The 12,342-nt window shown below is 38.5% G+C and overlaps 2 protein-coding genes across 5 annotated transcripts; one reads left to right on the forward strand and one right to left on the reverse strand.

Moving 5' to 3' along the window:
- The first annotated feature begins 7,913 nt into the window (after window positions 1-7,913).
- On the forward strand, window positions 7,914-9,550 carry LOC137079083 (putative nuclease HARBI1). Of its 2 annotated transcripts, XM_067447038.1 has the most exons (4): window positions 7,914-8,587; window positions 8,744-8,859; window positions 8,950-9,061; window positions 9,156-9,550. In XM_067447038.1, the coding sequence occupies exons 1-4, from the start codon at window positions 8,155-8,157 to the stop codon at window positions 9,527-9,529; spliced, it is 1,035 nt and encodes a 344-aa protein (XP_067303139.1). In that variant the 5' UTR covers window positions 7,914-8,154; the 3' UTR covers window positions 9,530-9,550. The 2 variants fall into 2 exon arrangements, with proteins under 2 accessions (XP_067303139.1, XP_067303138.1); XM_067447037.1 differs by having other exon boundaries at window positions 8,744-9,061.
- LOC137079084 (uncharacterized) lies at window positions 9,529-11,916 on the reverse strand. Of its 3 annotated transcripts, XM_067447040.1 has the most exons (8): window positions 11,543-11,916; window positions 10,615-10,682; window positions 10,377-10,550; window positions 10,238-10,299; window positions 10,099-10,149; window positions 9,945-10,013; window positions 9,683-9,823; window positions 9,529-9,583 (listed from the first exon to the last, which is right to left on the reverse strand). In XM_067447040.1, the coding sequence occupies exons 1-8, from the start codon at window positions 11,701-11,703 to the stop codon at window positions 9,569-9,571; spliced, it is 741 nt and encodes a 246-aa protein (XP_067303141.1). In that variant the 5' UTR covers window positions 11,704-11,916; the 3' UTR covers window positions 9,529-9,568. The 3 variants fall into 3 exon arrangements, with proteins under 3 accessions (XP_067303141.1, XP_067303142.1, XP_067303140.1); XM_067447041.1 differs by having other exon boundaries at window positions 9,543-9,823; window positions 10,395-10,550; XM_067447039.1 differs by having other exon boundaries at window positions 9,543-9,823.
- Between the last annotated feature and the right edge of the window lie 426 nt (window positions 11,917-12,342).

A 12,342-nucleotide genomic window follows, 5' to 3' on the forward strand; every position in this document is an offset into this window, starting at 1 on the left:
AATATATTTGTGTATGATTGTCAGTTCCAAGGGAAAGAGAGGGAGATGGTGAAGGAGAAAGGGAAAGTGGGAGCATGCAGGAAGAATCAGGCGAGGAAACAACAACAATAAATTGACATATAGTGAATAGTGGCAAGCAAAACAGTAACTACTCCTGTTTATGTGTGTGTACTCCTATACAAACTTATTGGCATTAAGCCTATATTACAATTTTTTTGTTTTTTTTGTTTTTGTAACATTATTTTACACCACATTTTTTCATAATAAAGGAGGAGGAAAACAACGGAGAGTCCATAAGGGATGAGAGGGAATTGACTAGTGAAAGAAATGAAGAGACTGAGGGAGTGCAACATAGAGAGCACCAAGCAATAGCAGCAGAGACAGAAAAGAGCTGTTCAGACTTAGGGGATAAGGACACTGGTCCTAAACAGTTAAAGCTGTCTCAATACCCTCATACTCAGTTTGGCACACAAAAAAAAGAGCCTTTCAAGAACAGTGGATCAAAAGTTTCAGATGGCCGGAATACTCAGCTAGACAAAATGCTGCTTTCTGCTTTCCTTGTAGGCAGGGGCGAGGCTAGCCCTTTTTTAGGGTGCTTCAGTAAAAACTTGGAGTAAGAAATTGTTATTTAAAATTGTAGTCTTTTACACTGTTAAATAATGTCCAAAACATACTCCGTAGTTTGTGGTTTAAAATGTATGTGTTAAGGAGGAAAATGAAAACATCCCCGCATAGCAAATGGTGTCATCCTCTTCTCTTCTCTAGGGTACGTGTGTCTCGAGGTTGGTGGCAGTGGGGCTGATTGGGTGCTCAGCACCCCTAAAGCTCTGACCCTAGAATCGCCCCTGCTACACAGAAACTTACTATTGAGATATTTTAATGGGTTTGTAATTCATTTTTGCGATGAGTGAAGAATTAAGCATTGCCTGTTTGAATTGTAATGTTTGAGGGGCATGGACACATTTAAACAGGTGATAAGTGGACTTGATGCTCAAGTAATACGTTTACAAGAGACACATTGGACAGATGACTTAATGAGTAGGATTAAAACAGTTTGGGAAGAGGAGATACATGTAAACCATGGCACCCATAAAGCCCATGGGGTAGCAATATTGATTAGAGGATGGAGGATGTATACTATAAAAAAAGCACAATGATGGTAAAGGGAGGTTATTAGGGATCGATTTTAAACTTCAAAATAATGAATATAGATTAGTTAATATGTATGCACCAAACATTGAAGGCGAAAGGAAAGAGGTTATGTTGTTGAAATCATTATGTATCGGATATTGTATTGTGGTGGGAGATTTTAATGTAAAGTGTACAAGACTTGCCATAGCTAAAAATATGGAGCATAAAGAGGACACTTCTGAAAACGTTTAAAAATGTTAATGCAGAGTAAAGATATGGCGGATGCTTGGGGGGAGGAAACCCCTTACAGGAGAGAATTTTCAAGGAGGCAAATGGTGATAGGAGATCTTAAAGTAGAATAGATCTATGTCTGGTTAAAAGAGACATAATGTGTATATCTGCTTGAGAAACATTGATGTGTTTTTTTGTTTTGTTTTTTTAGAGTGTAGAGAACTTGAGGGGTTTCATGAAAAGCTAAAAGAACTAATCAAAGAAAATTAAGGAGGAAATGTTAAGCCGAAAGAAAAAAACACTGTTTTTATTTGGGGATGTCATGGATTAGATTTGGCTCCCTTCTCTTTCCCGCTTGTTTGCCATAACAATCAGCACGCTCTCTGATTGAGACCGCACCTGTTCCTCTTTGCATTCATCTCCCTGGCTATTTAATGACTCCTGTTTGTGGCTTCTTTGCCAGATTATTATTGTATGTCTCTCGCTCATGTTCACATCTCTCGTTTGCCTTTAAGTCTGGTCGGCTCAACCTGTGTTGTCATGTTGGTCTCACCTGTGTTTCTGACCATCTGGAACCTGTCTGTGGTGCCGAGTACATTGTCTGGGGCTGTATCACTCTCCTGCCTTCCCGCTACGAGCTCAAGACCGCGGCCGTTTCTAAGGACCGTTTCTAATGCTCCAGATCAGCATCAACATTTCCTGTCAATGGCTATCTGCCTAAGTTCCCCTTTGGTGACTTAAACTCTTCTGTTCAGCACTTTTGCATTTGGGTCCTCTCTACGATCTCTGACAGGGGATTGCGTTGACTATTAAGACAAGAAAGTGAATCTCTGCAAGTATGTATCGAGTCATGTAAGATATGCAGTATGGGCAAGGGGGAATTTAACATTTTATGAAGGGAAAAATGTGGAAATTTGTACAATGTTCAAAAATGTTCTGAGGAAAAGCAATCTCATGTGGAAACACTTGGCTAAAGATTTTTCAATTGATTGTAATCTTATAAATGTGGATAATGGAAATGTATTTACATTTTTTTAATTGTTATCCATGTACTTAAAAGAACATGCCAATGAGTGTAATGAGACAGCTAGTTTGTGAAATGTAAAAATTATTTTTGATAATTTTGATTAAAAAAAAGCACCAGGTACTGTAAGCTTTTTTGCTTAAAGATTTTTTTTTTTATAAATAAGAGTGTTTGAATGCCTTAAATGGCCCAATTTTGGCAGCAGTTTTCACTTACGGCCATACCACCCTGAGTAGTAGAGACCAGGAAGTGTTGGCTGCAGGTGGAGAGAAAGGCTGTCCTCCATTTTGTGTTAAAACTTTACTTTGTTAGATTACATTTTAACCCCACACAGTTTTTAAAAAACTGGGGTGGAGTTTTGATTTTCGGTGGTGAGGTAAATTTACAAAGATGGATATAATGGATAACGGAACCCAGCTGGAAAAAGGATATGAGAAAAGGGATAATGAATCTGAAGGAGAGACCAATCAAGAAAATTAAAGGTAGGCAAATTTGGTATCAAGAAAGAAGAAAAATGGTGTTGAAATGGAGAAAGGAAGGACTGGACAACAATGGAATACAAGGTAAAGAAAATAATTTAAACAGAGAAAAGAGGAAAGTCAAAAAGATGAAATGATGAATAAATTGAGGAAAATGAGATGTCAGAGACCGTACAAAAAATCCTGAACAACTAACTGATAATGATAAAAGCTATCGAAGACAACTGGAATTGGGAAACTATTTGGACTAAGGAAAAAAAACGGACTGTGAATATGAACTCACATTGGAGGAAGAGACAGACTGTGAGCTCTTGATGGATGGACTTTTAATAAACGGACAAATGTGTGAACTGAGAAAGCTTTGTGCAACAGAGAGAATGGTTTATTTTTTACATTTGCCGAATTATATAAATGACAATATTCTGCAAAAACTGATAAGCTGGGGGGTGACACCAATACTACCCCTTAGAAGAAGATACTATCCAGGAACTGCAGTGGCGGATGGAACAAGATTCCTAAGGGTTAAATTCCCAAAGGACGTAGTGTCACTGCCATACAGTACAAGATTCGAAACGGAGGAAGGAGCACAGTTTTCCAGAGTCATTCATGATCAACAGGTAAAAACATGCAAGTGTTGATCACAGGATTGTCCTGGATTGAGGATTGTCCTCAAAAGGTGTGCCGAGAATGCCTGGAGCAGGGGTATTATGCGCAGGACTGCAAAGCCCTGCGGTGCCAAAGCTGCAGAAAGTCATTTCAGCAATGCAGATGTGACATGGACAACGAGGAAAATGAGGATACAGGAATGGAAACACAAGAGGAGACGGAAGGTACAACAACTGAACGTCTGGATGACTCACAGTGGCAGGTTCAGGGAGATAAAGACGGAGAAGATGCAGAGGAAGAGGAGAACATCAGCATAGAAGACAATGAGGATGGAGAACAAGGAATTGAGATGGAAGAAGGAATAAACAAAGAGGATATAAATTGACTAAAGACTTTTTCCTTCTTCCTAAGATCTGCCACTCCCATCCTAATTTGCAATAGGAGAAGTCTCCATCATTAACATTAGTATGCAACTTCGCGGCCAAAACTGGACGCTTATTTTTCCAATGCCAGATATTTAGGCAGTAATTGCACCCTAAATCTCAGTCAGTTCTCTCATGACGAGTGCTCTTAACTTTTGAAACATACATTGGTTCATTCTCGCTGAAGTTACCATGGTGATGCCCTGATCAGTCTTCTCTATATGAAGTTTTATACGTCAATATGTAATCATCTGCTGAGACTGCAGCTTGAATAGCATCATTTGGTCTCTTCATTTATGTATGTAGCAATATACTCAGGAACAATGTTCTTAAACTGTTTCACAATAAAGAGGTCACAACCTCTCAAAATCCTCAATACCGGAAGCATTACACCAATGATCAAAGTGTGAAACAAGTTCTCTTACCACCTCAGAGTGTGTTTGGCGATCACTTCTCCAGTTCCTGAAACGTTGGTGGTATGCTTCATGAACCAGGTCATTAGCTTTTAGGATAGACATTTTTACCTGGTTATAAACTCTTCGGTCCTCCATGGTAAGTGCTGCATAGGCCTCCTGTGCTTTGCCTGTAATTACAGCTTGAAGCATTACAACTCTAACAGTATTTACCTTCCTCAGCTATGGTTTAAAAAACAAAACAAAAAACATCAGGGTCATGTTCATTGATTTTAGGGAGCAGTCAAAAATTACCAGCCAAATCTAAACCACCAGACCCATGTAATTTATCACCACTCTCATGGGACAATCTACCCTAGTTGACCAAATTCAGATGCTCCGTCTGCAACTCAAACTCTCGTTCTGATTTCGGTGCCTCTTGCTCAAACCACGTGAAATTTACTTTGCACGTGAAAAAATAATCTCAACCTCTCTATCGTGAATTTGTTGCATTTGCAAAATCTCTTTTCTTTGCTCAAAAGATGATCCGGAAAAAATATACAACAAACTTTGTACACCCTCAAGCTTGTCTGTGCGGAAATGATCAAAAAAAATATTAAAATTATTTTCAATTTTAAATAATTTTCAAAAATTATTTGCCAATTTCTCATAATAGAACAAAGTTCATTTTTCATTATTTGTTTATCAACGTCACCAATTTTAAAATGCTCCAGCAGTTCCCACAACAGTTGGTTCATCAACAAACCTGTCCTCTGGTAGTACTTTAACAAACTCTTCAATGGAGACCATAAACGTATTAGTTACTCAAACTTAAGTAGAAGTGCATTTATAAACCTACTGAAGCTACAGACAAAAACTGATTCATTCTTTCCCCATCTACACTGCCTATCAGTTCACTAAACTATCCTTCACCTAGTCTTCATGCAGCTTTCAAGAGTAAAGCGTCATTAAACACCAAACTACCGATAATTTTGAAATTGAGCAAAACAGCCCAACTCGCAACCACGGCGGTGTGCTTCACCCAAAAGCCTGCACAAAAATAAGAAAGGCAAAATAACAAATCAACGCAAAGCGTTGCTCAACCCTAATGGGAAAGAATATTAAGCTATATCTGCACCTTATTAAAAATGCACATACCTCAAGCTGATGACTACCTTCAATCTTGCAGGACATGCCAAACATCTCACATATTTGAGATTGATCTCCAAAATAACGTGAAAAAAACAAGTCGACGCTTATTAGTCACACTTACTTCCAACAGAGCACCACTAATAATCAAAATGAGCTTCAAACTAATCTGTCTTTAGGACGAGCCCCCATTGGGTACAATTTCCTAAATCGCAACAAAGGGAAATGCCACAACCGCTGTATAAATATTATACTAAAGTAATAAAAACATGAAATGTCAAATATTCTGTGAACATGTTAATCAGTGTGCAAACTTGCAAGTGCAAGTTTGAAATGCAGATGTAATCAGTCCAACCAGACATAATGAACGGAAAATCCAGATCGACACAGGGAGGATAAATTAACATGAACTCCGATGCAGCTATGGTTTCCTTCCAACTCCCACACAACGTCAGATCTCAGGCACTCTCGTGATGAGCGAACGACGGGCAATAACCCTCACACAGCCTTCGATGCCAGGCCAAAACTCGCTCTTCGCTTTCCCACTCTGTTTAATCCAGTCCCTCTTAAAGTGGCCCGATTAGGTTCAGGTGCGAAACCACTCCTCCCCTAATCACCTGTAACTCAGGATAAAAACTGCCGGAACCATCAGTGTTAGACAAAGAGATTCTGTGATTAGATTAGGGAGAAATGGATATTGGGCTGAAGGTGAAACACCAATGATTTCTACCACAGCCTTGTTTCGAGGAACATGATTGGGTAATTTGCTTGTGTTCTACAATGTGTAGTCTATTCCTGATTGGATCTGCAGTCTGGGAGGTAGATCCTTTAGATCAAGCCAAAGGTGCATGGCAAATGTCAAAAGCACAGTGGTGAATATTACATGATGGAATAAGTGAGTATATGATAACTTCCCTCCATATATGTCCAATTCTTCCTGATCCATTTTACATCGAGATTCTTCATCCTCTTCAATTGGGTGGAATTCATGTTCCACATGTGCAATTGTTGCACTTAGAGCCACAGTGGTGGAATAATGAAAATGGTTAAAAGAATTAAGGAAAGAGGTAAAGCAGCTCAAGAAGAGGGAATTCAAGCAATGGGTAATGTTATCGTAGCAAATGGAGTAGCTGGTTTGTTGTCTGAGAGGAAATTATCACAAATTCCAGGAAACTTTATCCTGGTCGGAATGGATAATTTTGATTACGGTAGGAGTTATGTTTCTGTTAGTAATACAACTCAAAATGTGTTAGGAGGAAAAGTACCAAAGCTGTTAGATTGGTTATTTCTAACCATATGGACAACACAGAGAATGGGAACTCTAGAGTGAAAAAGGAGATTTTACACTATACTATTTACAGAACACAACCCCATGAACAATTATTCTTGCTTAGCGATTCACAACCCCAAGGGATAGGAATTCTTTAATATCAACTCATGTTAGTTTGTTGTTTTGGCCAGGAACTGGAGGAATTCAGAACCTGAATGAGTCCAGGCACTGGTGAAGATTCATCAGGTTTTACTTTCTTAGAAGATTGGAGTTCATAGTAAATGCTTACACAGATATAAATGACACACAATATGCAGGGATATAACATGGGTTGGGGTTCTTGGTTCTGTTTTTGTTCGTTTCTGTTTCTATTTTTCTATCTTGTGTTGGTTTCTTTGTCTGCTATTCTTCTTCCTCACTCTCTCTTCAATAGGTTTCCCACCTGGGGGTGATGGGTGGAACGGACGGCCATAGTTCCAGCCTGGGAGAGATGTAGACTGAATTTTACTAGTCAAGATTATTTTTGATTAGTATTCATAATCAGTTAATATTTTGTATCTGTATTATTGTTTAATAATCATTTTTAACTATTGTATGATTGAATACGTGTGTTAGAGAAGGCATGGGAGAGCTAGACACTGCATGCACGCATGTTCGGTTCCATGTTTATGAGTGCGGGCCGGGTGCATGTGCACAGGCGAGTTATGGACCGTATGAATGTAAAAAAAAATAAAGAGAAAAGTTTCAATGCATATGTTGACTTAAACATTCCATTTAATGGAAACTATATGTTCTGTTCTTCGGGGTGCATAAAACCACAAGCCCTTTGTCTGGAGAGTGGATAATGGAGAACGACAGAAGCTGTGTATAACATCACTCCAGAAGCCCTTTCATATGTCTGACATTTTAAATAAAGAGATTCTCTTGACAAAACAACTGGTGTCTGTTGGTCCTGTGAATAAAACAACAGGGTAAAGAGATACAGTCTAAGTCTACAGTCAAGAGTAACTTATTCAAATAAAGCTGCAAAAAAATAAAAAATAAAATAACACTGCAATAAACTGCTAATTATAATGGATATAAAGTTCCTGAAAAACTCAAAGCAACTATTTACAGAATTAACATAGTGTAAAAAAGTCATTTAGTAATACCCTGGTTAGTACTTGGATGGGAGACCGCCTGGGAATACCAGGGGCCTATACCATGAAGCCGGTTTAGCTGGCTAGCCAGATATGTTTAAGCTTAGTTTGTGCCAATCCTGGGTTTTAGGTACCATTAAAGTAGCTCGGCTTTAATCAGTGTTCGTTGCCATGGTATCTTACGCTGCACGGCTAACCTGCTCCGGGGCAGGTTATGTTCTGGATTCGAGAGCTCAGATTTAAGTGTGACCAATCAGCTGTGAGCAAATAAAAAATATAGATGACGTAACAAATTCTCAGAGTCTGTTGCAATGGCTTCACCTTTTCTACCAAATCCTGTGGACATCTCCGCGCAAATTGTTAGAAGAGCACTTCGTAGAGAAAGAGTTTTTAGGGACAGACAAAATCCTCTTGACTTTCCTGATACGTACTTATATGAAAGATACAGATTTTCCGCAGAAGGAATCTGTTATATTTGCGAACTTCTTGAGCCGCACATTGCAAATGTGACTCGTCGAAGCCATGCCCTTACTGTACCGCAAATGGTATGTATTGCGTTGCGATTTTTTGCAAGTGGTACATACTTGTATGCGATCGGTGATGCAGAGAACCTTGGGAAAAACACGGTTTGTCGAACCATTCGCAAGGTGGTCCTTGCACTGCAGGGGTACATAAATGGCTTCATTGTGTTTCCTGGACATTTATCGACCATGTCCATAAAAGAGGGCTTTTATAAAATTGCCGGTAAGATATTGATAGCGTGACATATGAACAATTTAACCGTTCACATGCAGGATCTTTATTTGTTTTATTTTTTTTTAAAGCAGATTTTATTTAGAGCACTTAAATATATTATACCTTAGCTTAAGAATAAATATATTTGTTTAAATCCTATAATAGGATTCCCTAGAGTCATAGGAGCAATAGACTGCACACACGTTGCAATCTCCACTGCTCTAGGAGAACATGAGGCTGATTATGTAAACAGAAAGTCCTTTCACAGCCTTAATGTTCAGGTGAGAGGATTTTTCATTTGCATTGAGATGAACATTTCACTGAATAATAACTTTAACAGGACAATGATTTACCGTACATTTAATCTGCAGATGACTTGTGATCATGAATGCATGATCACAAGTTTGGATGCTAAATGGCCTGGCTCAGTGCATGACTCCCGAATTTTCCGTGAGTCTGTGTTGTGTCAGCGCTTTGAGGAAGGCAAGTTAAATTTGGTACAGTACAAGACACTCTGAAGTGTTCATTTTAGTTGTGACAAACTTACACAATTTTCCCCTTTTCTGTTCCATGACAGGGCTTTTTGATGGCCTGTTGGTAGGAGACAGGGGTTATGCATGCCAGAGGTTTTTGCTAACTCCCCATCCTGATCCTCACACAGGGCCACAAAACCGCTTCAATGTGGCCCTCAGTAAAACCAGGGTCAAGATCGAGATGACCTTTGGCATCCTAAAGGCACGTTTCAACTGCCTTCGGCGCTTAAGAGTGTCACCAGAGCGGGCATCTCAGATAGTGGCTGCATGTGCCATTCTGCACAATATAGCCACCATCAGAAAGGAGCGAGTACCACCACAAAACCAGCTTCTCCCCGATGAAATTGACCCCATCACACTTGACCACCCAGCTGGGGCAGCTGTCAGAGATGCAATCACAACACAATATTTTACTTAATAAAAGCACATTGACACTGTAGACTGGTCTCAAACTGTTTTATTGGTCTTCTGGCTAGGGAGGAAGAAAGAGCAAAAGAAAGTTCACTTAAATTAATAAATATTCATAGAATGTTCATACTAAAGTGTTACTTGGTTAAATAAGGTCACATACTGAGATCTGTTTTTCCAGCTGTTTGATCTCCAATTTAATTTTTTTAATTTGGAGCCTTCTCAGCTCACAGTCCAGCTCCTTTAGGGAACAGTCTAGTTCTAGACTCCTTTTATAAAGGACCCTGACGGAGTCTGTTTCCACCTGAAACATAATTCCACCACAAACAATTTAAAGTTTTCTGGAGGCCAAATCAAAAAAAAAAAAAAAAAAAGTGGCATGACTAGGACTGACTGTAATTTATGTCAATGGTTTAAAGCATTACTTTGTTCACATTCCTCCTGTAGCCCATTGAAGTAGAGGCCTCAGTTTCTAGGGCAGGTTGTGAAAAATCCTATAAAGATAAGTGTAATGGCCAGTCACTTATTTATGACACATTCAAATGTGTGTCATAATAAAAAAAAGTCCAGTGCATTCACCTCAGCAGCTGTTTCAGAACACACAGAGAGAGTGTCTTCATTTGCGTTACCCTAATAAATAAAAGTAGGCCAATGTAAAGCATAACTGTTATAAAGCAGGCTATGTTCATGCATGGTGTTCTGTCTGCTGCATACTGACATCTGTGTGAGAGACTGCGTGCATGTGTGCAGGCTTCAACAGGGACACTGCATTGCCCTCTACTGCAGAAAGTTAGAAAAATTAGAAGTTATTAGAGTAATCAAATAAAATAAAATATAGTAATGCATTGCACACATACCCATTGTCACTTGCTTACAGGAGCCAGCACCAGGGTCAGATTGCACAGCATCTGTAATGCCATCCATAATTGGCCTTCCCTTATTATTACTTATAGCCAACTCCTCCGCCACAGTGTATTCTGGAGGAGGTGGCCCTCCCCCAGTTTTACGTATTTCAGACTTTTTTCTGTTTGCTGCAAACAAGTGTTTATGATAAAATGTTCGCAAAAATAATACAAGGTTGTGGTAAATACTCACCACTTTGAATTATATTTTTATATTTTGTCTTGATCTGCTGCCAAGAACGTTTGGAGTTGGGGTTGCATCTAAAAGTCAATGAATATAATTTTTTTTAGGATGTAATAGCCAATACATTGGCACATATGTTGTGTGATATCTATCCATCTACACACACACACACACACACACACACACATTTAATTTTAGCATTTAAAACATTTTTTAAAATCAATAGTTGTAGCTGTTAACATTAGTTAGGCCTTAGTTAACATTAGTTACTTCACATTAGCACAGTGAAGTAAAATGAAGAATTGTTGCCATTAGCATTAACAAAGAAAAAAAAATCAATGCAAAACTTATGTTCATAGTTACTTCATGTTAGCTAATGCATTAACTTATTTTAACAAATATCTTATTGTAAAGTGTTACAAGCAAACACACATATACAGTAGCTGCATTACAATGCAAAAAAAAAATGCTCTTTAGTAGTTTCTCGGTTTCCAAAATTTTTAAATCAAGATGTATTTACTAGATAATTAAATGACATAATATATATATTTAGTTTTTTTGTGTGAAAATAAAAATAAAAATTAAGTGAGTTGCTTAAAACAAACAAAAATATCTGCCAATGGAGAGAGGAAAATAATCTTATTTCTGTTTGGGACAAAACAGAAATTCTCTTGGTTTTGTCCCACACAGAAATACAATTATTTTTCTCACCCCATTTAGCTTGTTTTAAGAAAAAACTCAATTAATTTTGATTTTATTTTCAAGAAAAAATATCTTATGTCATTCAATTATCTAGTAAATCCATCTTGATTTAAGAATTTGTACATATTTAGACTAGAAACAAGACAACATTAAGTAAGAAGAGCATTTTTGCAGTGTAGCTTATACACATAATTTTACATGAATGACCTATAGAATGTTTTTTTTTTACACTTACGCATTAATGCAATCAGCAATCTTCCTCCAACATTCTTCTCTTGCTTTGGCAGCAGACACAGTGTTGCTGCGTGCTTGAAATACAGCCTTATATTCTTCATATTTCTGAAGAATAAGCTGTTGCTCCTCCGCGGAAAAATATATAGCTCTCGCTCTATCCATATCGAACGCGATTGGTTGTTTAGTGCCGACGTCACTCTTTTATGTGCACGCGCGTGAAGAAATCATAGCTTAAAGATTAAAGCCTGAGTTGACAGAGAAAGTTGATGAGCTGCATCATGGTACCAATTAAGCCTGATTGCATCGGTTTGGTTTTGTCAACTCAAAACTAATCCTGTAACCCTGAGTTTGTTAAACTACCATCATGGTACAGGCCCCAGGTGCTGTAAGCATTTGTTTCATGGGCAGAACAAAAAAAAAGAAAAAGTTTTTTAATGTGTTAAATAGGCCAATGCCCAAATTTGGCAGCAGCTTTTGCTTCTGACCATACCACCCTGAGCACACTAGAGGGAGCTAGTGAGCGATACAGGAAGTGATTGGCCGCAGTTAGGAGAGAAATGCTGCGTCCCAATGCGCTTACTTATACTACGTCCAAAAAGTATGTTCTCTTTTTGTGAAGAAAAAGTACATACTTTTGAGTGTGTAGCAGGAAAGTATGCAAGTGTCGGGGCTATTTCGTCATCTTTAACTGACTCTGTCGTTTAGTCACGAGCGCCCCATCACCGTTTAACTGGCCTGTCCGTTCAAATCCTCCACATTCAGTTTAATCTCCTGCCATATCTGCAACGCTTGTTGATCTGC

Source organism: Pseudorasbora parva, chromosome 6 (genome assembly GCF_024679245.1).
Source record: "Pseudorasbora parva isolate DD20220531a chromosome 6, ASM2467924v1, whole genome shotgun sequence".
NCBI lineage: Eukaryota > Metazoa > Chordata > Actinopteri > Cypriniformes > Gobionidae > Pseudorasbora > Pseudorasbora parva.